This window comes from Verticillium alfalfae, genomic scaffold, assembly GCF_000150825.1.
Source record: "Verticillium alfalfae VaMs.102 supercont1.3 genomic scaffold, whole genome shotgun sequence".
Classification (NCBI taxonomy): Eukaryota; Fungi; Ascomycota; class Sordariomycetes; order Glomerellales; family Plectosphaerellaceae; genus Verticillium; species Verticillium alfalfae.
Window position 1 is genome coordinate 2,253,788 of NW_003315036.1, and position 26,317 is coordinate 2,280,104.

General features: G+C 52.2%; 8 protein-coding genes and 1 non-coding gene across 9 annotated transcripts in view; 6 read left to right on the plus strand and 3 right to left on the minus strand.

Moving 5' to 3' along the window:
• Positions 1-4,653: 4,653 nt before the first annotated feature.
• VDBG_03206 (polyamine transporter TPO5) lies at positions 4,654-6,532 on the plus strand (the record flags this gene model as incomplete). The annotated part of the gene is made up of 4 exons (XM_003007021.1): positions 4,654-5,056; positions 5,170-5,450; positions 5,525-6,296; positions 6,357-6,532. 4 exons carry the CDS (start codon positions 4,654-4,656, stop codon positions 6,530-6,532), a joined length of 1,632 nt encoding a protein of 543 aa, XP_003007067.1.
• Positions 6,533-8,696: 2,164 nt separating this feature from the next.
• Positions 8,697-8,777, plus strand: VDBG_15066. The gene has a single exon. It is a non-coding gene; the product is annotated as a tRNA-Ser (tRNA).
• A 925-nt stretch (positions 8,778-9,702) lies between these two features.
• On the minus strand, positions 9,703-13,333 carry VDBG_03207 (conserved hypothetical protein; the record flags this gene model as incomplete). Its single annotated transcript, XM_003007022.1, has 8 exons — positions 9,703-9,735; positions 9,884-10,108; positions 10,236-10,350; positions 10,418-10,610; positions 10,686-10,967; positions 11,435-11,923; positions 12,154-12,390; positions 12,811-13,333. 8 exons carry the CDS (start codon positions 13,331-13,333, stop codon positions 9,703-9,705), a joined length of 2,097 nt encoding a protein of 698 aa, XP_003007068.1.
• A 585-nt stretch (positions 13,334-13,918) lies between these two features.
• Positions 13,919-17,033, minus strand: VDBG_03208 (4-coumarate-CoA ligase; the record flags this gene model as incomplete). Its single annotated transcript, XM_003007023.1, has 3 exons — positions 13,919-14,393; positions 14,452-14,557; positions 15,380-17,033. 3 exons carry the CDS (start codon positions 17,031-17,033, stop codon positions 13,919-13,921), a joined length of 2,235 nt encoding a protein of 744 aa, XP_003007069.1.
• Positions 17,034-17,676: 643 nt separating this feature from the next.
• VDBG_03209 (conserved hypothetical protein) lies at positions 17,677-19,545 on the plus strand (the record flags this gene model as incomplete). The annotated part of the gene is made up of 1 exon (XM_003007024.1): positions 17,677-19,545. One exon carries the CDS (start codon positions 17,677-17,679, stop codon positions 19,543-19,545), a length of 1,869 nt encoding a protein of 622 aa, XP_003007070.1.
• Positions 19,546-20,069: 524 nt separating this feature from the next.
• On the plus strand, positions 20,070-21,159 carry VDBG_03210 (peroxisomal multifunctional enzyme; the record flags this gene model as incomplete). Its single annotated transcript, XM_003007025.1, has 3 exons — positions 20,070-20,181; positions 20,265-21,058; positions 21,114-21,159. 2 exons carry the CDS (start codon positions 20,625-20,627, stop codon positions 21,157-21,159), a joined length of 480 nt encoding a protein of 159 aa, XP_003007071.1.
• A 287-nt stretch (positions 21,160-21,446) lies between these two features.
• Positions 21,447-22,298, minus strand: VDBG_03211 (carnitinyl-CoA dehydratase; the record flags this gene model as incomplete). The annotated part of the gene is made up of 1 exon (XM_003007026.1): positions 21,447-22,298. The coding sequence occupies one exon, from the start codon at positions 22,296-22,298 to the stop codon at positions 21,447-21,449; it is 852 nt and encodes a 283-aa protein (XP_003007072.1).
• Positions 22,299-22,992: 694 nt separating this feature from the next.
• VDBG_03212 (carnitinyl-CoA dehydratase) lies at positions 22,993-23,832 on the plus strand (the record flags this gene model as incomplete). Its single annotated transcript, XM_003007027.1, has 1 exon — positions 22,993-23,832. One exon carries the CDS (start codon positions 22,993-22,995, stop codon positions 23,830-23,832), a length of 840 nt encoding a protein of 279 aa, XP_003007073.1.
• A 634-nt stretch (positions 23,833-24,466) lies between these two features.
• The window catches only part of VDBG_03213 (trichothecene efflux pump), a gene marked incomplete at both ends in the record, with an annotated part of 2,209 nt that continues 358 nt past the window's right edge, over positions 24,467-26,317 (plus strand). The window contains 7 exons of the mRNA XM_003007028.1: positions 24,467-24,529; positions 24,676-24,757; positions 24,793-25,011; positions 25,099-25,410; positions 25,460-25,704; positions 25,793-25,839; positions 25,901-26,291. Coding sequence (XP_003007074.1) covers positions 24,467-24,529; positions 24,676-24,757; positions 24,793-25,011; positions 25,099-25,410; positions 25,460-25,704; positions 25,793-25,839; positions 25,901-26,291 — 1,359 coding nt within the window. The remainder of the gene's footprint in view (positions 24,530-24,675; positions 24,758-24,792; positions 25,012-25,098; positions 25,411-25,459; positions 25,705-25,792; positions 25,840-25,900; positions 26,292-26,317) is intronic.

The following is a 26,317-nucleotide window of genomic DNA, read 5'->3' on the forward strand; positions in this document are numbered from 1 at the left end:
GCAATGGGAATCAGCTTTTCGCTCAGATATCGAGGACTAGCAAAGCTGTCTTGCACAAGAACTCACGGCAAGGAACAGCAACGTCGTCATGACTTCTCGTACCAAGCCATGTTGCTCGCCCTGCTGCAACTTACACATATCAAGATTGAACAAGCTCAGGCGTTTATGTTCTTGCGGTAGTCCTTATAAGCTTCGTTCAAGAATGGTCAAATACAATCTGAAGAATCTTGTGAACTAATAGGTCGTGCTCATGCTCGATACAACCCAGTGGCCGATAACCAGCCCTGGTCATCACAATCAAGCCGTCATTAACACACTTAAGCTATAAGTGTTTGATTTCTAATGGGCTTACCAGACTGACCCTTTATGGCTGGGTGCTGCGCTCGGGATCCGGCATATAACCTGAAGCCTCGTCATCAGTACGACGAATTCAAACATTGAATGTTTCCCCATCACTTAGCCTTACAGAATCAAAGCCATTCAGCCCCAGTGACGCATGACGTTCTTTAGACCCTCCATTCAACGACCAATGCGCGGATGAAATTAAACGACACAGATTCTGCCGGCAGTCAACACACCCTCTACAATGATCTTCTCAAGCTCTTCTGACGGGCTCCGGATGCGCATCAACATGATGTGCCATTGTCATTTCCTTTTTGAATTCGGTTTCTTGCACACCAACTCGTTACATATCATTATCAATAGTCAGATCAGCGCCGCAAAACATTTGTCTCTAGTCGGAACCAATTTCTATCATCTCTTCTTGCGGTGTGGCCTCGCAACATGCGTCAAGTGATGCAGCTGTATAAAGGCGTCAGACCTTTGTCTGATCACCCTTCAAATTCCATATATGATTTCTAGGACCCCCCATTTAAGCCCTACCCTTCAGATAATTACGTCATGCAGCCAACGACAGTATGGCACGGGACCCTGATCCTCCACAAACGGCTGCCCCATTTGCATGGCCTCTCCACGATATGTGAAATGCGCTGATGGGGTCGATGTCTGAAACGTGGGTCTTGTTCAAGGCGAGCAGGCTCCGCTGGCGGGCCTTTCTGCGCGACTGACTCGAAGCCATCGTGGCCTGCGTCTGTCTGGCGGAGCCATGCCGTCATTGCCGAATCAGGCTTGGATCTTTCTTGGTAAACGTATGTTGATTGTCTTGGAGTCTACAAAGCGAGATCAATGTGCTCTCATCTCCGAGGCGGCCGTTGGAATACTTCGCATGCGGCCATGTATTGCTGATAGCGTCTCTGTCGGCCTTGGCTTGCAGTAGTTCAGAAGAGAGTCATTGAAAGGGGTGTGGCATGTCCATTCCACAATAAATAGACACCATTCACTGGAGTACATCTAAGGATGCGATGTACCAATGCAAGGGATCACGAACTCAGGATCAGACACGGTTCACCAGAGAGCCTCCAGCGATAACTTACATCACCGTCGTTAAGTTACAATCACCACGCACAACGCTCAGTCTTCGGACCAAGACACAAGAATTCACACGCAGTACGCCAGGATGAAAGGTTTACGCTTAGAGACCAGAGGCACCGCTATTGAAAGTGCAGGCCCCATTTACTCTCCTAGAACTCTTTGACCCTAGAGTTTGAGGCTTTGGGCGACGTTTAATCCAGGTAGGACTGACAGTGGAACGATCCATGCAGAATGGCGTGCCTATGGAATGCAAAAATGTCTTGTGTCAGCGTTTACACATTGGAAAGCTGATAGACGCAGCTATCAGTGGGTAAAACATTTGCCAAGTAGCATGACTTGTGGTTGTGGCAAGCGTCGTCATCACCACTTAGAGCTGGCTTTCAGATTCGGGTGGTCAGAGACGCAACAGAGCTTTTCATCAATTGTCGGTTTGAAGAATGACGTAGAGACGGATCGCACATCCGACATGGAGACTCTCGAGCCCCATCTGTATCCGCTGTCATGAAGTTTCTTACCGTGAGGCTTTACCACGCGACACATACCCGCAATAAATGGGCAATTGACAAACCCCCTCGTCGATGGCACCCCGTCATGTTATGTAAACCCCACAGCAGTAGCCTGCGGGATTTCCAGTGGCGCAAATGAGGCCGCCAATCCGAATTGTGTCGAGGTCCGCAACGCCAACAAATGTTCGAGTCAAGTACCAGGACCCGCCAAGGTTTGGCCCTTGCCGGTGAGATGAGTGGACGGAAAGGGGGAAACAGTAGGAAGCATTGGAGACCCGAAAGAGAAACCCCGAGCCGCATGATTACTGGGTTTCGAGCCAACCAACACGAGGTTGCAGATTTGTACGATCCAATGGCCAGCCGCACCAACGTCCGCTACTGTCCCGTCGCGCGGCAGTGGGACGTTGTATTCATGTGCCCCCCCCCATCCCTTCCAGTCCCCTTCTCTACCGTTCCCCAATGCCAAGCGATAGCAGATGCTGTGTTGAATGGTGACCATCACGGGCCACCGAGGCAACGAGGCTTGCCGGCTGGCTGCCCCGGCAAACGCGCTAGGAGCCAAGGCTGCACATGCTGCAACACACTGGGAAAATCCCCTGACAAGTATCATGCAGTTCCGATGGATGAGGGGCACATCCCCGTCGCCGAAAGTTCATCTCCTGGATTGACAAGGCAGTTGCATGTGGAGAGCGCAGTGAAGGCAGACTTAAGGAAGAAGAAGAAGAAGAAGAAGAAGAACATGGGATGCAATACACCCTGATCGACATATTTAAGGGTCCCCTTTGGGACAGGTGACAGGATTCTCGAACCACGATGGAAGGCTGCACCGACGAACACGGATCAGCGCTTTTAGGGGGTCGCAGCAGAGCAAGCCTCACGCGGACCGGGCAGAAGCCAAGATGCAACGCACAGAGTATAAATGGCGGCACAGACTCGTGGCACATGCCTGGGGCGCGACCTGGTGGCGGCATGCAGGGCCTGGGACAGCCTGGTCAAGGTGCATGGTTGGCGCCATAATGGTTCGGGGACAGCCCCGATGTCGATGCTCAAGGCCGAACAAATTGAAGCTTGAACAACCAACATCTTCGACAAGTGTTCGATGAAATTGATGAATCCGATGAACAAGATGAGGCGCCGGGCTCTTCTCACTTAGGAAAGGCGTCGCAGCTGGTGGGCCCCTTTTTGTGATATCGCGGGGGCCCCAGTGGCCATCGTGTTCCCAAGACTCTCGCCATTTGGCAACCACCAACAGCATGTGCTTTTTCTGACAGGAGATGGGTCTTGGGCGCCGCGCCAATATGGAAGCAAGCGAACGAGAGTAAGGCCCCGCGGATTCAAATTGTACGTCATACACATTCTCACGCGTGGTCCACCCACCAGAGAACCCCTGAGTCTCCCTGAAGTCTTTCAACAGGCAAAACATGCGCCTAGGATACTCTTACGTACTTAATGTCCCTTGGCTTGATGCAACCACCGAGTCGCTAAGGCAGGGAGCTAGGTCGCTTGCAGTAGGAGAGCAGCTGATCGCGACCCGCCGGACAGGGAGTCAATTGGCATTGTGGCAAGTCCCATTTCCCTCGCCTCTCCAAGCTAGAGCGTCTGTCGCCAATCAGCAGCGTGCTAAAACTCTTCATCAAACGGATGGCACGCTACCAGAACCTTGCGCGTGGCCCCCGGTCCTGATACTGCGCGCACGATTCAGTCGCTTTGCGACGGGCTGTGAACAAGACGAGACACGCTTCATGCGAGAAAGATGCCTGGCGCTCAAGGCACGCTCGTGTTGACTGTCTTGGAATGGTACCAAGGCCGAACCTGAAGGCGAGCAGGTGTGACTGGCAGGGGTCTCGAGCCCAGGCCGAGCATAGGTAAACAGAGATGCTCTCATAGTAAAGCCTCATCCGAAATCCATACAATCGAAGAAGAGTCTAGCTGCAAGCGATTGAGTTTTTTTCCGTTTGTCTACAAACCACCTGGCTGGTAACGTGTTACCCAGGTCACGTTGGCTCTGGTCAGCCAGCCAGACAACCCAAAGAGACACCCTTCGTGCCATCCTGGGCTCAGCTTTCCCGTCAGCTCGGCGCCATTGAGACCAACCGTCCTATCATTGCGACGTATCGCGACGCAGGCTACAGCAGTCGGCGGGCCTTGATGCCTCAAAGGGTATAGCCTCCTCTGGCCTGCTTCATATCTGAACGAGGGGGAGGGTCGCCTTTCAGGATAGCTTGAAAGCCAAGCCTATCCCAAGCTTCCCCATCTAGGCTGCCGTACCACAAGGATCACGGCCTTGCCGACTCGGTCCTGCATGTCCACCCTGGCTCCATCATGCTGCCGAGCGTCCGACCTATGCCCCATCTCGCCCAGTCGGTGCGCCGTGATCCTCGGACGTCATTTCGCCCACCTCTCTGCTACCGTTCCCGACGTAGTGTGCAGCTTGAGGTGCTTGTCAACCCGAGACGCAGAGTCTGTTTGCTTATCATCTCCGCCTTGCCCATCCTCGCTACTCAAGCCCATTCCTCTCCTCTTCCCCATCACATTTCGAGCCGACATCGACAGCCCCTCCCCTCCTTCGATCGCCCATCCCTCCCTTCGACAACAGCCTGCCGCATGCCAATTGACACGCAGAGCTGAGCTCGTGTATCGTCTCTTTGTCTCCTCTCCCTCTACAGAGCGACACACCACCATCTCACCCAGGCCAATCCAGTCGTCACCATTCACCATGTCTCACGTCCTCTCTCAGGACCCGGGCGCTCGCGACCCATACGCCGATCAATATGGTCGTGACATGTATTCCTCCGGTTACGAGAACGGCACCAACGGCGGCAAAAAGAGCTCTTTCGACATGCACCGCCGCGTCTCGGGCGTCGACGGCACCGCCGACAACGTCCTCGAGTCTCTCGGCTACAAGCCTGAGCTGTCGCGCAACCGCTCCACCAAGCAGGTTGCCTTCATGTCCTTCGTCCTCGCCTCTATCCCCTACGGTCTCTCTACCACGCTTTACTACCCTCTTGTCGGTGGTGGTCCCGTCACTATCATTTGGGGCTGGCTCGCTGTTTCCATGATCATCGTCTGTGTCGCTGCCTCTCTCGGAGAGATCACCAGTGTTTATCCCACTGCCGGAGGTACTAACTCTCCCTCCGTAATCGCTTCGTTGAGTGCTCGTGTTGTGGGCGATTCAATGCCGCCTTTTATCGAGCGCTTCCAATCGTGATCATTGCTGACTGCTCGTGACCAGGTGTCTACTACCAGGCCTTCATGCTCGCACCCGCTTCTTGGCGTCGTGTTGCCAGTTGGATCTGTGGTTGGGCTTATGTCGTGGGCAACATTACCATCACTCTGGCCGTTAACTTCGGCACCAGCTTGTTCTTTGTCGGCTGCATCAACGTGTTCGAGTCCGAACCTGGTGTCGGTATCTTCCAGTACGAGAACTATCAGCTGTACCTGATTTTCTTGGGTATCACGATTCTTTGCAACCTCGTGTCAGCCCTCGGCAACCGTTGGCTTCCCGTCCTTGACGTATGTTCCTCGCCTATCACGCCATATCAGCTGTCTTAGCTTTTGGTTGATGCATTTCACTAACCTGCCCTCAGACTGCCGCCGTCTTCTGGACCTTCGCTGGTGTCCTTGCCATTATCATCACTGTTCTTGTCATGGCCAAGGGCGGTCGTCGCGATGCTGAATTCGTCTTCACCCACTTCGAGCCCACCTCCGGATGGCCTGATGGCTGGGCTTTCATGGTCGGTCTTCTCCACGCCGGTTACGCCACCTCGTCTACGGGCATGATCATTTCCATGTGCGAGGAGGTTCGCGACCCCTCAACCCAGGTTCCCAAGGCCATGGTTGCCACCATCTTCATCAACACTTTCGCTGGCCTCCTCTTCCTCATTCCCCTCGTCTTCGTCATGCCCGACATCAGCGAGCTCGTCCTCGCCCAGCAGCCCGTGCCCGCCATCATCAAGTCCGCCGTCGGCTCCCCTGGTGCGGCTATCGGCCTCTGCGTGCCTCTCCTTGTCCTCGCGCTCCTTTGCGGCATTGGCTGCACCACCGCTGCCTCTCGCTGCACATGGGCTTTCGCCCGTGACGGCGCCATTCCGGGCTCCCGCTGGTGGAAGACCATCCACCCTAAGCTCGATGTTCCTTTCAACGCCATGATGCTCTCGATGGTCGTTCAGATCCTGCTTGGCCTTCTGTGGTTCGGCTCATCGGCTGCCTTCAACGCCTTCTCTGGTGTCGGTGTCATTTCTCTGACTGCCGCTTACGCCACTCCCATTGCCATCAACTTGTTCACCGGCCGCCGTGCTGTCAAGGACGCCAAGTTCAGCCTCGGCAAGTTTGGCGTTGCTGCCAACATCATTGCTCTCGGTATGTGCCACGTGCCTGTTTCCAATACATCTTCCCCTTCGCAATGCTAACACTGTCCAGCTTGGTCCGCCCTCGCCATGCCCCTCTTCTGCATGCCTGCCACCATCCCTGTCACTCTGACCACGGTCAACTACGCCCCCGTCGTCTTTGTCTTTGCAACTCTGGTCTCGGCCGTGTGGTACGTCATCTGGGGCCACAAGAACTACGCTGGCCCTCCTTCCAACGAGATGTACTGAGGCCAGGCCAACCAACCACTCCTCGGCCCGGATACGATAATCGATCTCAATGTCTTCTGATGGAGGGACGATAACGAAGTTGAACTTTGTTTTGGATACACGGGTCTTGCTTAGGTCTTAGCACCTGGGCCGGGCAACGAGGAGGTAGGCAGGGATTGTGTTGCAGCCTTTTCTTTACATAGACAATTGAGATACCCCAATGCTTTCAATTAATGCTCTGGCATCAATATTTGTTGCTTTGTAGTGTGTTTGTCAGTCAGCTTGAAGCTTGATCCGCTGTCGCGAGGCCTGCATTTAAAAACATGTGTATCTGCTTTGATCTGCCCCAGGTACTCGAGAAATGGAGTATGTCATAGCAAGCTTGAAGGCCAAACCTCCGGCAGGCGAAAATCAAAGTCAGTTTATGTGTATCGATTGTTTCCATGTACAGGCTCAGCAACTGCCTGGGGCGAATGTTGTGTTGGTAATTTCCCGGAAGTTGTGGCACTGCTCATTCGGACGTGTATATCGAGATCCCCAACCGCGTCCATGGGACATAGTCTGATCGTTGCGCCGGTATCCAGTATAAGCGTGCAACAGTCCGTGCCAGATTTCTCCAATCGAAACTTTCGGAAAGCGAGAAAATGCTGCAGCGACTCGCCAGTGAGACTATTTCAGCCGTCGTAGCTGAAACCGAGACAACCAGTTGGGCCTTGGCCGTCATTACATAGCTCCCATGGATAGACAGGAACTTCTTTCAACTCTGAGACAAGACCTACTTCAGGTCGTTCAATATCAACAAGCTCCTCCTACGTGGACGGTATTAGAGAAGCCACCTTATCTGGGGGCGGGTGTCAAGGAAGGGCTGTGACTATAGTATGAGGTCTCAAGTCACACAGCACGCCTTCAAACGCAAGAGAACCTCTTGTATCGAGGCGAGTTTGAACAAAAGTCGGTTGAGCTGGTCGTGCCTCGAGCTTTCGCGATCGGTATGTCGGAAGCCATCACTATTCACGACGAGGCAATATGAAGAGATCCGTGCTTTCTACCAGAAGATGGCTCAATGAGCAGAACGAGGTCCGGCAGGAGGTATATAGAGTTCTTTTTCGTTGACCAGAGGACATAGGAAGTGCACTGAAAAGGTATGTCACAGGCATTGTCCTTTAGGTGCTCCTACTATCAGAAACTCGGGTCCGGGGCTTCTTAGGCTCCAGCCTGTCGTTATGTGAGCTCTATCTCGCCCTCGTAACCCTTATTTTGCATATCCCGCCACGCATGCGACTGGAAGAAACATGGCCTACAGGCATGACATGTTTGTATTCCTGGCTGTTGTGGGAACCAACAGTGTCCGTGTAGTCATCTAGTGAAGAATTATCTGTCAAGAGGCACCTACTGAGTCAGGTATCAGGGGGGCTTGGAAGGCTTTTTCAGAAGCCTGAGACCAAGGGAGTGCGGACATGAGGACTGCGGAGGGTCAGAAATCAGGGGCATCCTCGCCCCATAAGTATGAGTTGACTACGGATATCACTTACTGAAGACGGGTTTGCTCTGCTCGTTCCACCGCTTTGATGGTATAACGACAAAAAGCTTGGTATGGCAGAACAACTTAAAGGCCAAGGTCCCTGTTGAGAAAATGCACCATCTATAATGTCTAGGGAGTAAAGCCCTGGGCTGGAGTACGGCAACTGTGCCAAGAGGCAGTTACAGAGTCAAGGAGCAAGGTAGGCCAGGACTGTAAAGGCTACATAGGGTCTTCCTAGGTGCTGAGGGCTAGATCTCACACGAGTTCCTACCGTATACCTGATATTCAACAGTGGATATCACTCATGAAGACGCCCTCACCATTCTCACCCAATCGCTCTAATACTCTGGCATAGCAATGAAAAAAGAGCCTTAAATATCACGCGGCGCGAGAACTCACTCAAAGCCGCTGCAATAAGTCTGCATTTTGCAGAGTACCGATACATTTGATTTGTAGGGTTGCATGGCTGTAGCCGTTCATGGAAGACATTGCTCCACCGCCTGGTCCTAAGAACTTTCGCCCTGCATATCGCGCAGAACGAAATCCACTTGACCCCTCCACTCACCCCGCCCAAAAGACTTGACTTAGGGCTTGCCTCGGTTATCAAACAATATGAACACCTGTAGAATCTGGGGTTGTCATCAATCCATTGGATCATGTATTGGCCAGGTGGTGGAGTGGTTAACACGTACCCCTGCTAAGGGTATCTCTCCGGAGGCGCAAGTTCGAATCTTGTCCTGGTCGTCTACTTTTGCCACTTGAACTACTGAATTCGAGACAGAATGTTTGAGGATCAATTACAATTTCATCGCGCTGATCTGACTTGCGCAAATGCTTTTTTAGGAGGTGACTGAATAGCGAGCACACGAATGGAGGAAATCTCCACCCTTTTATACTTCACCCACATATAAGTTGCGATTAGTCATTTTTCACGATCCTCGCCCATACTCCAGGGAAATGTTTGAACGAGACATTATTGTCGCAGACACACGCTCGAATACTTGTGAATTATCTTGCTTCCACGGATATTCAATTCAGTCCCATGATGTTCGTCTAAGCCACCTATCTGAGAGAAGAACCAACAGCATTTCAAACGGCTGCCTTTACGCTATCTTGCATTTAAAACTACATGCCAAACACACACCATGAGAGATCTGCCTTTTGATCTCGCCGTGGGCAGATGTAGATATTGTGTGCAAGTGAGTTTGTAGTGAAGCTGTAATCAAGATTGGGTCTTAGTATCACATCCTCCAGAATCAGCAGAAGAAACATGTAACAAACAATTGCGATATCTTTGAAAGCCGTAAACATTCAATTGCAGCATGAAAGTGTCATATTCACCGAGGACAGTGATGGTATGTGCAATCGCCTTTCTATGATCAGGAGATAGTCAAATCATCACATCCTAACACCGCGACTCACATAGGTTTCGGTCTCGCACCAGCTTGCCCCACCCTCCACCAGAGTCTAATCTTTCAGAATACCCACCAAACAACTAAGGAATTCTTCTGTAGAGAATGTTTATTCTTTCAGCGATATTGTTATTGTGAGGATTTGGCCTTTTCCTTTACGTCAGAGGTCCGCGAACCCAAGCTCAAACACATATCCGAGGACGAGCTTGACGTGTTCAACGAGGTGGCTAATACGAATCTTATCCAGGGTATCTGACTCAGAGCCCTTCCATGGGTTCTGTATAAAGGCACTGTCAGAGACATGAGCAGCAGGATATCCATACTTTGTTGCGGCAGCATGATCAGAGCCTGCAAAGCCACCCCCCGTCTCGACCCAGAAGATAGAACAGTACTGCGTTGGTCAGCTCTACGTTGTGAGGGTTCTATCATACATCTTACCTCGCGAATCACTCGCTTTAGAAAGCCATTTAGAGGATCGTAGGTGCCTGTGCTGACGATGTTGAAATAGTCTGGTAGGCTCTGTTCCGACAGGAAGGATCCCGCCATGTCTTGATTCAACATGGCGGCGACTGATATGTTTTGGTTCTTGTACTGCTGAAAGATGTCCAGGCTGCCCTTCAGCCCGGCGTCTCCAGCAGCGTAGAATTGAAAAACAACACGATTCTTGAAGTCCGAAAGTTTGTGATTACGTAGAAGGAGGTTTAAGGCCTCGAGAAGAACAACGACGCCTGATGCATTGCTGTCTGCAGCCGCTCAGTATTCAATCTTTTTGGGGTGGCATCAGACTTACTTGCACCGGGAGCTCTTGCTGTATCCCGCTCGCTCTCTGCGACAAACTTGTTGCTTGCATCGAGATGAGCTCCGACAATGATAGTCTTTCTCTTCTTGCTTCTCCCTTCTGAGATCTGTATTTCGATGCTGTTCTGTGGCCAGCTGTGCCTAAAGCGACCCAATTTCATCACGCCGGGTAACCTTTTGATCTCCTGGTAGATCCACTCCGAGGCAGCGACACCATGCTCCGATTGGTAATATCGGTTCTGAAACGTGACCAAAGCCTCCATGTTGTTGGCGATTCTCTCCATGTCAATGCCGCGGATGAGGTTCCGCGTCTCTCGCTGTTGAACCATCCTCGTAGGGTAGTCCTGGTCCACATCTTGGAGGTCTGCTAGCGAAGGGTCAATGAGATCCGTCAAGTCGAAGAAGGACCTATTAGGCTGCAGATGTTAACGCGGAACGATACCAGCAAGTCCTGCGGTGCTCACCCGAAGGATCCTGGCTCTTGCTACAGTATTGAGATGACGGAGGTCGCTAGGGCCAAGCTGGACGCGCGCAATTTGGTCACCGGACGTCAGGGACGCCAGTGTAGACTCGGGCGCCACGAACACAGCAGCAGCAATGCCAAAGATTATAGCACTGTACATGATGATGGTTTTGGGTATCTCAGTTGTCGTTGCCTGTGCCGAGCTCTCCAGCATGATGAAAGGTCTAGGACACTGCGTTTTAAAGAAATCTGCGGCCATTCCTATGTCATGGGAAGATCAAAATTGAACATTTCACCGGGAAAACCTTGTGAAGTCCAGAGCTAGGATAAACTTTAGGAGGCTCATGTGTAAAATTAAATTGCGAGAATACATGATCACTGCATCGATGGCAATAAGGAAAGAACATTGTGGGATGCAGTGCCGGCGTTGTCATTTACGGGTGGCCAAGCTCGCCTTGATTGGTCATGTATGAATAGGGATTTCTTGCTTCTGAAACTCATTCAATACTTCATAGCCTGCTAAATCCTTCCTCGCTCCAAGAACATGTTTGGAATATCTACATGCTTCGCCCGAATATATTCGCACAGGTTCTTCCCTAGGCTGTCAAAGCTGCTGGTGGAGTTGAAACCACGGTCCAGATGATCCTTCAACAAGAAGTGAACCGCTCGAATGTTAGGGAACTCACATCGATCGATCTGGTTTCCAACATCATCCTTACCCAACATACTTCTCAACTGTTTAGTGGTCATGATGGTCCTCAGCCAATTCCATTCGTCGTCGTGGCGAACAAATAGGCCCATGTTGCAATTGGAACTCTTGTCGCCAGAACGTCCCATGGCCACCCAGCCGATGGGGCCCCTTGTCGTCGGCCCAAAATCCTCAAGGTTGGCAGGGGACTCGGTCTCGTAACTGGGTTGCTCGCGCGCATACTCTCTTGTCACCACCGGTGACGGGATGTCCAGGACCCTACCGTCTGGCAGATGCACCGTCTCATTCACGAATTTTTGTGGCAGCAGGCTGACCCAGTATTCAAAAAATGGCCTTCCGATGGCTGTGCGCATGTCTGGCGCCATTGTGCTACCCGGATAACCCTGAAGAAGGTTCTCGATACAAAATCGCGCGAAGGAGCCACGATCCGAATCGACAAAGTTATTTCCCGAAAGCAGATCCGGGTCGCGCGTCTGGGCGAAAATTCGCATATCACAGTGGCTTCTTCCTGAGATTGCGGATCAGAGGGGACATTTCCGGCCACCATGAATTTTAAACAGGAGAAGCGCTTGATATGGTGACCCATGAGTGCCCTAGTCTGGCGCTCAACCATTGCGGCTTTCTCAGCAATATCAAGTCCCGTTAGGTAGAAGTGAAACTCGGCTTGCCAGCCGCCCTTGGCTGTGATACCGACTGCTCAAGTTAGTCATGTTCTGATCCTGCCAACGCATGATTTACCTTTCGTCGTAGAAGGAGGTGGTAAACCCTTCACGCCTGAGACGTGCACGGCATTCTCGCCGATTTCCTGGAGATACATGTCTTCGATGGAGGCTGTGACATCCGAGTTGTAATACAAAGGTCCCTGAATCTCGTACAGGAGCTGACTAGCGACAGTCTGCGTATTGACCAGACCATGTTTGCCTTTCTCCATGGTGATAATGGCCTCTCCTTTTTCGTCGATGGCAGCGATGGGATCTCGCACATGTCAGCGATGGTCAAATGGCCAGTAAACAAAACTTACATCCCATATCCGTGTCCTTACCCTCCAGGTCCTTGAAACCAGAGTAGTAGCCGCCTGTGGCATAGGTGCTGCACTCGATGATATGTCCAATCATTAGCGCACCCGCCAGCTCGGTCAAGTTTTCGCGTGTCCAGCCATGCCACCACATAGCAGCACCGACTGTCACTGAAGCATCTGCGACCCGTCCACAAAGTACGATGTCTGCGCCATTTCTGAAGCATTCGGCAATGCCTGTGCCACCGAGATAGCATTGTGCACAAACGGGGTCGAACCCCCACTCTTGGATAGGTTTATTCGCAGGGAGATTGGGAAACGTTTCGCCTTCAACTTGTTAGTATTTGTTTTGACATGTGAAATGAGGTATGGCATTTCACCCTTTTGATACAGATCCAGGACAGCGTCAGTCACATCATCGCCATCCACCACGCCAACCTTCAGGTCGACGCCGTGTTTCATGATCAGCTCCTTGACAGCCAAAGCGAGGCCATGGACGTCACTTGCTCCGGCGTTGACAGCAATTTTAATTCCCCGGCTCGCGAGATGAGGAATCGCAGGGTCCAATTCGTCCAAAAAGTACGGCTCGTATCCCTTGGCGACGACGGTCGAGCCAGAAGACATCTTTTTCTGGGCGAGTCTGTCACGCTTGTCGGAGCCGCGGAGAGTCATATTACACTCAGACATCCAATCGCCGGTAATGACATCAACGTCTTCATTCTTTGCCATGTCATGAATAGCTCTTTTGCGATCGTAGACACCTGAGGGTGTTAGGGCTGGTTTCTCACATCGAACTTCTGATAAACGAGACTGACCTCCAGAGCAACCTGCGATGTTGATGGGCCGCTTGGCAACATGCCCGTTTGTCTCACGATGGCCATTGTTGGTTGCGCTTGGTGCCATTGCGTGGAATTCGTGAATCAAATTATGTAATCCGGAGTGATTGTATTGCAGCTTTCAATTGATGTTTTTGATCCGGTTCTATTGCAAGTTTTGGGAATTTAAATACATACAAGCGATAGTGGCTCACGATCTAGTACATAAATACTCGACATCCGAACCATTTATATTGAGCCCTGTGATTCGTATCCATTCGTAAGGGTGCCCCCGAGTAGCGGGGAAACACTGCTGAATCGTGCGTGTCTCGCTGTAGTGTACTAATGATTCAGTACCCGTCAAAAGGTATTTGGGGTGCTGGCGGGTATCGTTCCCGGGCTTCGGGGGAAGATTTACCTCGATCGCCCTAAGTTGACTCCACATCAACCTTTGACTCGGTTGAACCCTGATCTCGTCGGAATGAATCAGTTGCTTGTCGATCACGAGCCTGGTCTTCTCTTCTATCAAACGGCAGCTGGCAGGTAGTACTGTCTTCAAAATAATGATGGCGAGATTGAGTGGACCGAAGACCACACAAAGCTCTTGAGGGCCTTCCTTAAACGAGGTGCAGGGAGTGAATTGGTGACTATGGCTCTTCTACTTTTCTCTCATCTACTTGTGTAAGAAACCTGCCACCAGCCTGAGAAATGACCATTCGATGCTAGTGCGCAAATGTTTCGTGTCCCTGATGCTTGCCGCGATAGCATCACTTTTGACATGGATATCTTTCAGGTATGCCTCGCTCTCATAGGCCTCCATTGTGAACAACCTTTCAACAGTGCCTTCATCCTTCAATATGCCGTAAACCAAAGTGCCCACTTCCTCCTCGCGGCCTTGATCCACAACAGCCTGCCAATATGGAAGGGACGTCCCAACACCTCCAACCATGTAATTGAGTTCCGCGATGATGATCCAAGGGTCGGTATGCTCATTGACCTGTTGCCGCGAGAATTGAAATGAATCTGATGGGTACGTGAGGATATGCATCGTCGGAGGCTTTGGTCCAACGTTTTCACCTATCCAGGCCCGCATGGCGTTGACAGAGGGAAGAGACATGTGGTGGTCGAAAGCAGCCTCGTTAACGTATCTTCGCATATTCTGTCAGTGATATTGCCTGCTTGGTTGTGGCTTGGGCGCGAACGCACTCCTCAACCACCCAGATGTCTGTCTCCCTAGCAATGTCGCGCGATGTAAGAACGGCATATTTCAGCGTCCCATCTTCGTTTACCTGGGCCTCATGGGCGTATTTGGCTAGTTTGTTGATAAACTGTCATGGTCAGAGGGTATGCCTTCTTTGTAGGAGCAAGGCCTGTAGGGTAGGTGCTTGCCTTGTCGCGTTTCGCCACTGACTCTGTTGGCATAATCGCGATGACAAACTTGCGCTTGCTGAGGGTGGCCATCGTGCAATTATTGTTGAATTATTCCAAGTTTTCTTTCTTCCCGCTCCTACGAACTCCGCTCCACAGGATGCCATGTAGTTTAAGAGGCCTGGTTGATGCAATATTCCCCGCAATTCTCCAAACCTCTCGCATTTGCTTACCCGGCTGGCACCATCTCACGGGCAAACAAATGGCGTCATCCTCCCATACCCTACCCACAATGATACTTGACCGCATCAATCGTTCTGTAGTTCTATGCCGAAGTTTGGGCCTCTGTAGATACGATGAATGTATGCCAATGCTTAACCCCGAAAAAGACGTGCTAGTCATCAGATATCGACGCTGGTTTGGCAACGTACCACTTGAAAAACCATTGCCTTTCATCGATGGCTTTTACCTTAAGAACGGGAGTCAAAGACTAGGCTGTCGTCATCACACACATGTTACGTCACCTTAGGATATCTGGCAATGCGCTGAGCAAATGATTGGGAAGTAGAGCAGCCATCGACTACCAACAGAATATATGCCAAATCTTACATTCTCGAAAGTGACCCAAAGGGCAGCATCATGAACCTATTTGGGCGCTCAAGGGCCATCCATATGTAGCACTGGGAAGCAGACAATGCAAGTACGTGGCTATGATTGATTATCTATAACTTGGAAGTGATGTGTCGGTTTCCTAACTTTAACGAACACATTCCATCAGTCATGTGAATCAGCTTTTTCCTCAAAATCTTGCCTGTAGCGTTCTTGGGTAGTTTGTCAACGAGCCATACCCCGCCGCGAAGCTTTTTGTATCCGCTGACTTGACCATCGACAACAAATTGCACGTCTCTCAACACTTGTTGTTCCTCCTCTTCAGACAAGAGATTTTCTGTATCCTTGAGTACCACCCATGCTGCGGGCAACTCCGTGAGTTGGCCATCATCCCAAAGCGCCCCAACACCCCCCTCAGCTACCAGCGGGTGGGAGTTCACATACACCTCAAGCTCTGCAGGGCTCACTTGGAATCCCTTATACTTGATAAGGTCCTTAGTTCGCCCAACAATGGATACTCTTCCTTGCTCATCTATGCGGCACACGTCGCCAGTGTTGTACCACCCTGGCATCGGAAAGGCCCGTTCGTTTGCCTCAGCATCGAATGCATATGCTCTCGAAATATTGGGTCCACGCAGCCACAGTTCTCCTGTTTCCCCATCTGGCACATCTTCCACCCCTCCCTCCTGTTTGAGACACGCCTCGATTCCGGGCAACAACTTACCTGTGCATCCGTCATATAGAACCTCGTCATATTCCTGATAAGCGACGTATCCGGCTGCTTCCGTCATGCCATAGGCTTGACAAAGCCGCCATGGCGCTCGAGCCAGGAGCTTCTCGAGCTGAGCTTTCTTGAGCGGCGCACCGCCAACAGCTATGACGCGTGCAGCGGAGAAGTCGTATTTCGCTGTCACGTCCGAGTCTGCCAAGGCCAGGACAACACTTGGAACGCCCTGGAACGACGTGGCTTGGACGGAGCCAACCAGTCTGGCGAATTGCTCCAAGTTGTAAATTGGCATCGCATGGTGAAGCATGCCTGCGTAAGGCCCGAGGAACAGTGGCGCTGTTGTGTTCGCAATATGGGCCCATGGCGTGAAGGCAACCGTGCGCGCGGCCGGATGGAACATCTTGTGCCCCCCCGGCGTATCGAAGGCGAGAAGCTGCAAGACGTTTGCGACAAAGTTTTGGTGAGTGAGCTCGACGCCTTTGGGCTGACCTGTTGTTCCCGAGGAGAGATGGATGGAGGCAAGACGGATTGACGTATCGTCGAAGTGCGGAACCGGAAGACGCGTCGCGGCGATAAAATCGGACGATATGTGTTTCAGTCCGGGAGCAGGAAGAACGATAGAAATTACACGAGGCCGAGTCCAACTCCCCTTTTCTTTGACGAGTATCTCGGCGGCGAAATCGAGAGCCTGTTCGACCACATGGACAACAGCCCCATATGCAACAACAAAATGCGGGCGGGCGACTGCGAGCCCTTGACCTATTTCTGAATACCGTAAGGCATGATTTACAGGACAGACTACACCACCGGTCCACAGGATAGCATGGAATATCTCGAGAAAGTCTACGCTGTTTGGTAGCACGATGGCCCAGCGTGCTTGGTCTGGTGGGTTCAATTGGTCGTACAGCCCTTTTGCGAGACGACCAGCTCGATCTCGGAGCTCCCCCAGAGTCGTACTTCTGTTGGTGAGGCTATCGGATGCAATGAGGTGTGATTCGGGAATGGGAAAAGCTGTGGTGTGCAATAGCTCAGTAAGATTGAGGTCCCTGGGAATGTTGATGTCGGATGACTTGTAGATTTTCATTTTGACAGATTAAATGCACTGTTGATTAATTACAATCAGTGCCGGAGCATGCTACTCAAGGAAGATATGTATGTGGTGAATGTAGGTATTGTCGCAATGGCATCCAGGGGCAAAAGTTAGCCACGGCCTCTGACACAGCCTTTCGTTGGACTCTTACCATTAGAAACCAAAGATGATCAGAGGTTGATGACAGCCGTGATGCAGGACAGGCACGGAACAATTCCCCGGCAGCTAGCTAACCATGCCAATAATCCTTTGACCCGATACTCAGTCATATTCCTCGCCATAGCAGAATCAGGGTTTCTGCACAAGAGACCCTGGGTGATCTCCAGGTGCCATTCTGAATCATTAGTGCTACCCCGCGTTCACGCCTCTTAACCCCCTTTCGTTGTCTGATGACCATGGAAAAGCGACTCCGCACCACTGTCACAACTGACGAAGGCGCCACCCAAGGCGTGTGCGGCGGCCAAGGATCACTCTAGTAGTTGGCTTGAAGGCAATGCATCCGTAGTGGCCTTGCGAACCTCGCGCTCGAAAGGTGCTTCCATGACACGACACGGAGACCGCGAACGATTTATGGCTCCTGTCACAACAAGACTCGGGAGTCAGCAAACTCTCCTCTGAGATCATCGAAATTGCCACCATGTTCCATCGACCCATTCGCATCGGCAACTGCTCTGGGGCAATTAATGATGGCATTGACCAGATATATCGCCTCGCGAAGCATGGTCAGGTCGACGCCATCACTGCCGACTACCTTGCTGAGTTCAACATCGCGTGGAAAGCCATAGAGCTTCAGAAAGATCCTGCGTCAGGCTATGAACCGAATTTTCTTGAGCAGATTGCCTGGCACAACGGTGATGCAGCGCGACTCGTCGCCAAGAAGCGTATCAAGATTGTGCACGATGGTGGAGCGCTCAACCCCCGAGGTCTGGCGGAGAAGACAGACGCCTATCTTCAGAGTATCGGAATCCACAACTTGAAGATTGCGTGGGTAAGCGGCGATGATGTTACAGAGAAAGTTCGCAGTGGCGGCTTTGGGACAATTCCTCACCTGGATCAACCAGGCGTGCAGCTACGTCTTGAGAACGAGAAGTTGCTGGCTGCGAATGTCTACACTGGATATGCTGGCATCGTCAGGGCTCTGGCCGAAGGTGCGGACATTGTCATATGCGGGAGATGCACAGATGCTTCACCGGTTATGGGCCTCGCGGCCTGGTGGCACGGGTGGAAGGCAACAGACTATAATGCGTTGGCCGGCAGCCTCATGGCTGGTCATCTCATTGAATGCGGTCCATACGTCACGGGCGGCAACTATTGCGGTCAACGCGAACTCCTGGACATGCAGAGATTGGGGTGGCCGATTGCCGAGATCGACAGCGAAGGTGGTGTCGTTATCACAAAGCCTGAAGGCTCAAACGGCATTGTCACTGTCGACACATGCAAAGCACAACTGTTGTACGAGATCCAAGGGCCAATATACCTCAACCCTGATGTCATTGCTAACAATCACGGTGTCAAACTCACGCAAGTCGGCACTGACCGCGTACGTCTCAGCAACATCAAAGGCCTTCCGCCGCCGCTGACAGCCAAGCTTGCGGTGTGTCTACTTGGGGGCTTCCAAGCTGAGATCTCTATCTATGCTGCAGGACTTGACACGGATTTCAAGTTCAATGTACTCAAAACCCAAGTCCTCAAGACCATTGATCGATCCGCCTTTACGACATTCACGATTGAAAAGTACGGCACTGCACAGCATGATCCGCGCTCGCAAGCAGCTGCAACCGTGCAGTTCCGCATCTTTGCGCAGGGCTCTCGGGCTGAGGCCTTTGACGACTTCAAGCGCGCCGTGTTCTACAACGGTCTTCAAGGTTTCTGCGGATTCCACGCGGGTATGGATTGGCGGACCTTGGTACCAAGGCCGTATGTCAAGTACTTTCCGGCGTTGGTGCAGCAGGATAAGGTCCCAATGGCGGTGCATTTCATCGACGGAAAGAAAGATGCCGTATTAATACCTGCGAGAGACGCAAAGGACTGTGTTCAAGCCCCGACACAGCCGACTGATGAGCCGAAAAGTGCCGCGTCGTCCTCAATGATGGCCAAGATCTTCCCTCCCGGGATGACGCGACGACCGCTGGGAGACCTCGTTTTGGCAAGAAGCGGTGACAAAGGAGGAAACGCGAACATCGGTTTCTGGGTCAGAGATGAAAGTGCATATGCATGGCTTCAAGGCTACTTGACAAGCCAACGTGTCAAGGAATTGCTAGGGGATGACTGGGACGATAGGTATCATATCGAGAGGTGCGAGTTTGTCAACTTGCAGGCGGTGCACTTTGTCATCAAGGGCATTTTACAGGACGGAGTGAGCAGCAGCAATGTGCTCGACGGATTTGCCAAAAGTATGGGCGAGTTTGTCAGGGCCCGAGTCATCGAGATGCCAACTGAGCTTGTCCAGAATGAAGCACAGCGGAGGAAGATGTTAGCGGCCAATGCCGGCCGGCCAAAACTGTGAACCTAGAGCCAGCCAACACGACAAGGAACTCAAAGACACCAGTCGGCCCAAATTTTATGCGTGAGGCGCCTCAATTAGTGCATCACATCGAAAGCAGACTGACACGACCCGAGATTGCCCGTTCAGACACGCCGACATTGAGCACCGCGAGTGCTGAAGTGAGAACAATAGATGGCACTACCGGCCTCGGTTGTCTTTAGCACGAAAGCAGACCGACCACCTGACGCTATAATGCCTCCCCCCCTGGTGACCGTTATCCGGTTCAATCCCCTTGCGTTAAACCCGTTGAATGCCCGGGGATGGGGGACCGAGCCAGCGGGACATGCAACCGAGGCTACTCTGGGGAAGCCGGAGTCACACGAGCAGCAAGCTCATAACAGGCCGTCCCAGATTCCCTTGCTCCGGGCCCTGTCGGCACTCAATCATGCGATGCGATCTGAGTCACCCCACCACTGAAATCATAAGCTCCTAGACCGCCCCCTTCATCCCACGTCACCGATCATGTCAGTCAACACCACCGACGAGCCCACCAAGAACGCATCAGGCCGTTACGACAACGTTGACTTTCGAAAGGCAACTGGCTACAAATATCCTCCCATCAAGTGCAGCTACAACCGGCGCGATGTTCTTCTCTTCGTGAGTACAGGCCTAGTGACTCGGACGCCCATGAAGAAACCCCACTATCACCAAAAGTTCCGAACAGCTAACACCATAGACAGGCCAATGCGATCGGCGTTCCCAAGGACTCGCTACACTTCTTATACGAGCTTCACCCCGCCTTCGCCGCGTTCCCGACCTTCCCCATCAACCTCGCCTTCAAGCAGACAGACCAGGATATCTTCGACTTCATCGCGCGCACAACGACAGGCGGCGTTCCAGGCGTTCCGCCGTTCGATGCTCAACGTTCTGTAGATGGCGAGCGCGCCATTACGGTCTTGCGGCAACTGCCTGTCTCCTCAGACGGCCTCGACCTTGAGGTGCGCGGCCGCGTCATCGGCGTCTACGATAAAGGTGGCGCCATGATTCTCGAGGCGGAACAGACACTTGTAGACGCCAACACGGGGGTTGAGTACACGAAAATGGCGAGCACAGCATTCGGCATCGGTCAGGGCGGATACGGTGGGCCGAGGGGGCCGACGAAGTCGGCATTCAGCATCCCTGCTACGACACCGGACGCCGTGCATGTGTATCATACGAGCGAGACAACAGCTTTGCTGTATCGGCTGTGCGGCGATTACAATCCCATGCACGCAGACGAGGAGTTTGGGAAGAGGGCTGGTTTCAAGGGATCGATCTTGCATGGGCTTGGCACGTGGAACATAGCGGCGCAGGGGCTGCTGCGAGAGATGGGTGGGTCAGACCCAAGAAGATTCAAGTCTTTTGGTGCGCGATTCAAGAGTGTTGTTTACCCAGGAGACACTCTTGAGACCCGTATGTGGCGAATGGGCAATGAAGGTAATTTTGACCTCATCTTATTTGAGACGGTGGTCAAGGAGGACGGAAGGGTTGCCTTGTAAGTTGCTGATCAGCTTGACGTGACTTGATGATGTGCTAAACAGTGCCCACAGATCCAACGGGTTCGCAAAAATACTCCAGCGAGATACCAAGCTGTAATTTTACGACGACGATGAGGAGTTCAACTGGTCGAGGCACGGGCGGCTAAGCATTTCCACCAGCATAGCAGTGTCTCACTCGGACTAGGGAGGCTTATGAAGTCATGATTTTAGCGTATTTGATCTCTATGTGAAGAAACCCCCCCCCATTTTGTGCTACTGGATTATTTTCTCGAATTCAACTGGAAACTTATCATGACGATTGCAAGGTCAAGTCTAGTGTAATGAATTTGTGATCGACCTCACGTATGTTTTGAGCCTGGCATGAACTGGTGCTGCGATTTCTGTTTAAAGGTGCGAGGGCACCCATTTAGGTTGTCTCTTCTCCTTGTATGCATTCAACCCTTCGTCAGCGTTCGGTCCTCTCAACATCTTGTCCGCCCACAACTCCTGTCCCCTCATCGTGGCCCTACTGACCCCCGTTTCCCAAACTTCTCTTGCCGCCAGGCGCGAAATAATAACGCTATCTGGACTCAGACTCGCAAGCTCTTCAGCATAGGTCAAAGCTCTACTCAGCAACTTGCCCTGCGGTACAATCTCCTTGACAAGCCCCCACCGCTCAGCCTCTTCAACACTCATTTGCCTTCCAGTCAGGATCAGATCCATTGTCCGATGATTCCCGAACAATAGCATGGCCCTTGGAAGTGCCCCCGCCAACGCCGAAACTCCTCTCAAGACCTCTGGCAGCCTGAAAGTTGCGTTCTCCGACGCGAAGATGACATCTGCGTTCAGCAGTGCCTCGAAGCCCCCACCATGAGCGTGGCCGTTGCACGCGACGACGATTGGTTTCTTGCCCGTGCGATTGCTCATGCCGGCGAATTGGCCAGACGGGTACTCAAAGGCGATATCGCCCGTCCGCACCATGTCGCCGCGTTCCTTGAGATCCATACCGGAGCAAAAGGCCTGGTCACCAGCACCGGTGAAGACGGCGCAGCGGAGCCCAGGCTCGGCATCGTACCACTTCCAAAAGTGACCGAGCTCAAGAGTCGCAGTGATTGGCAGGCAATTCATTTGCCGAGCGCGGTTGATGGTGACAAGTAAGACATGAGGGCGTGGGAAATCGACGTTACAGTGAGTGAGGTGAGGATAAGGGGTTTCGATCCATGACGGTACAGGGTTCCTGGTACGGGGCGCTGTCATCGCAGCTGGCGAAAGGACGTGGATAGAGAGTAGGCGGCTGATTTGCGGCAGTTGGTTCCAACGGCTGTCAAAAGTTGGGATGTATGTCTGGAAAGGGGTTCGCGACAGTCAGATTTGATGCGTTGATAGTTTTCTTCCTGGCTTTGTAAAGCCTCCCACATATCTTTCAGACGACAAATGCATCCACACTGAAAACATAGGATGGTCGTTGATTGCCATCCTGGCATTCTTCCTTTCATTACCCGTCAAAGGTCCCCGTCTCAGCCATGATTCATTAGCGTCATGGTCGATCGTTGCCCCTCCCCCAGATTTCGTATGCATGTCAGTGGAATATGCGGGGTAGACCAGGGTGATGGCCATATCACGCTCGGAGTATGTTAGCCACGCGAAGCAGTTCCCATCGGGTTAGAGGATGAGCCTTCGCATAGGATTCGGACAGCTTCAGTTCGGTTAAAATCAGTCCACGGCTGTCTCGGCACTCTCCTCGGCGGAGTCCTGGCAGCAGGCTCAGTGCGAAGGCAAGGGTCCGAGTTGGTCAAATGTGCCGAACAGTAACCGCCATGCCAAGGTTGGATGGGGGGGGGGAGCTGATGTGTCAATGTGTACGAATTAATTCAATGAGTTTCTTCCTTGCTTGGAACTTGGTCGGAAACTGAACACTTATTGCTTCACCACTTGTATCATCTCGCTCACGATGGCCTCTCAGCATATGACCAAGGCTCCTCCTCCATTGACACCAACCTTCCTCGTTCTGACGTTTCCGGCCCCTCGTATCGTCCTCATCCGCATGAACCGGCCTGCGGCCCTCAACGCTATGTCAACTGCGGCTCAGTGGGAGATGGATGCCATCTGGAAGTGGTTTGATGACGAGCCAACACTCTCCGTCGCCATTATCACTGGTACGGGCCGCGCGTTCTCTGCAGGCGCCGACCTCAAGGATTGGAACAACAGCATGGACAGCAATGCTGACCCCAGCAAGAGAATGGGCAATGCGCCCGCGTTCACCCCATTGAGTCGTCGCCTGGGCAAGAAACCCGTCATCGCAGCAGTCAACGGCCTCGCCATGGGGGGCGGCTGCGAGTTCGTGGTCAATTGTGACCTGGTCATTGCGGCTGAGGAGGCCGTCTTTGGACTGCCGGAAGTCAAGCGAGGCATTGCAGCAATTGGAGGTGCGCTACCTCGCTTGATACGGACTATCGGCCTCCAGAGAGCAAGCGAATTTGCCTTGACCGGAAGAAATGTCACGGCCAGGGAGATGGAGGCATGGGGCATAGTGAACAAGGTTGTGTCTCGAGAAAGCCTCATCGAAGAGGCCGTTCGTTACGCAACTATGATCGCTGTCAACAGTCCCGATGCCATCATCTGCACAAGAGCTGGGCTCCGACAAGGATGGGAAACAGCACCCGTGGAGGGGGCTGTCACTATCACACTAGAGAGGGAATTTGCGGAGTTGCAAAGAGGAGAAAACATAATCGAGGGACTACAAGCCTTCGCAGAAAAGCGAGAGCCTATTTGGAAAGGTAGTAGACTGTGAGAGCCTGGTTTTTCCGAAGCTAGTCATCCATACACAATGAAGCGATGTGCAGCCTAATATTATGTTGTCCTCGTGGAACGCGCGGATGCGTTGATGCAGCCGGCCGCGTTAGCTAGTCTCAGGCTTCGTAACAGCACATCCGATTATGTGCCAATGCTTGCATGATGAAAATTGACAAAAAAACAGTATGGTACATTACTAGCAGAGCACCATTTCAGACAGAGATTAGCGGCCGTTCGAGCTAATGATTCAGTGTGGCTCGGATTGATCCTGGACCCCGAAAACCCGCAGTTTCATACAACGTGAGACGAATGCCCTGCTTCGCTTTTCCCCGCTGAAGGACTTCTACCCGTAGTCCCCAGGGTCCGGCGGGGTTGGCGCCCAGCATGGGCATCTCAGCATGAGTGGTCTGGTTCGTGACCAGTCGCCTACTTTTCCGCAGTCTGTGGCTTGCTCACTCCATCTCGTAGCAAAGCACCAACGGCAGTGTTCGATCTTTTGTGTTGTCTCTCGCATTGCCAAAACAGTTTCGTACAAGAGGCGTGGGTATATTATAAACTGATGTGCTTGGTTTCCTCAAGTGCTCCTACGAATCCTCTTGTTTAATCAAATTCAAGTAACTAATTCATTTGCAATGCATGTCAACAAAGTCGAGTCGGCGCATGAGGTTGAGAGAGCAGGTGACGGAAGCATTGTAGTGCGAGATGATGCATCTTCCATACGCTCTGAGGCTCTGGGGGACAACCTGCCTCCTGGCTATTTTTACTCTCCTCGGTTCATTGGCTGCATGACGGTTGGTCGAGCCGGCGCATTGCACATCAAAGCTCTTTTTAATTGATCTAGGGTTTCTGTCTTTCAGCAATTTCCGCCTACATCTTTCTTATCTTGCCAACTAATGTCCTGACGTACATCAACGCCGACATTGGTAAGTGTATTGACATTGGCACTGAGTACATTCAGAAGTACTGACTATCGAAGGACCGAGCCCCTACATCTCATGGGTCAATATCGCCAGGACCCTCGGCCTTTCTTTCTGCTACACCATTCTCGGTCGCCTTTCAGATCTCTTCGGTCGAAGATGGTTTTTTATCGGCGGAAACTGTGTAGCCCTAATCGGAATCATAGTTTGTGCAGCTGCGCCGAATGTTAACAGCCTCATCGTCGGTGCCGCGATATACGGTGAGTCGCTCTCTTTCCGTACAGCGCGATTCATTGGCTTACATGGCCTAGGTGTCGGAGAGACTGTGCAACTCAGCTTCAACGTAGCTATCGGCGAGCTGGTGCCAAACAAATACCGACCCATGGTGCTTTCGTTTGTCTTCCTAACCAATGCGCCCATCGCCACCTTTGGTCCCATCATCGGTATGTTCTGCATGCCATCATACAACGATCGGGCTGACTCGATGATAGCCCGCAAGTTCGTGAACACACCTAGCCTTGGGTGGCGCTGGTGCTTCTACATCAATATTATCTGCGTTGGCTTAACAATCATTTTGCTGTACTGTTTCTATCACCCGCCCACGTTCGATCTATTGCACGAGCGTAAGACTAAAAGACAGCTGATGAGGGAACTTGACTGTAAGTTTGTCTGGATATCTTGCTGATGCATAGATAGCTAATCGATGAGTAGATCTCGGGATCTTCCTATGGACGGCGGGTCTGACCCTTCTCTTGATGGGTGTCTCCTGGGGTGGCAACATGTACCCCTGGAAATCAGCAGCAACGATTTCGAGCCTGATCATCGGCGCGAGTCTCCTTGTGGCGCTATTCTTTTGGGAGGGCTATGCGGACCTGAAATATCCTGCCATCCCGATCAAGTTCTTCCTTAATCGTGGCTGGTTCAGCCTGGTCATATGTGCGACCGTCGCAAGTGTGAGTGGGACATGTTCATGCATGATTAAAATATTCTGACAGTGGTAGATGTTTTACTACTCGGCTGTCCTGCTCTGGCCTCAACAAGTTCAGGCACTGTACACGCGAGATATCACATACGCTGGATGGCTTTCCGTAAGTGCTCCAGCTTGCCGTGAAGGGCCGAAGCTCACTTGTTGCAGACCACCGTGGCGAGCTCTACAGCACTCGGGCAAATTGTAGCTGGCGCCATCGTCAAGTGGGGAGGCAATGTCCGGTACTGGATCATCTTCTCGACGTTCGCCATGGTGGGCTTCGTAGGCGCTTTAGCGTCCCTGACCCCTGAGACGAAGAACACTGGAATCGCCCTGACCATCATCGGTCCTTTCTTTGTTGGTTTTATTGAATTAGCAGCTCTGGCCCTGGCACCTCTGTATTGTAAGCCGGCAGACATCGGCCTTGCGTCGGGTCTCTTGGCATCGATCCGGTCAGCAGGAGGTTCCGTCGCGGTCGCCGTTTATACGACCATCCTGGCTAACCGACTCTCGACGACCATCCCATCAAACATCGCCGGGCCAGCGATCGAGGCTGGTTTACCGGCGGATCAGGTTGGTGCTCTAGCCGCTGCTGTGCG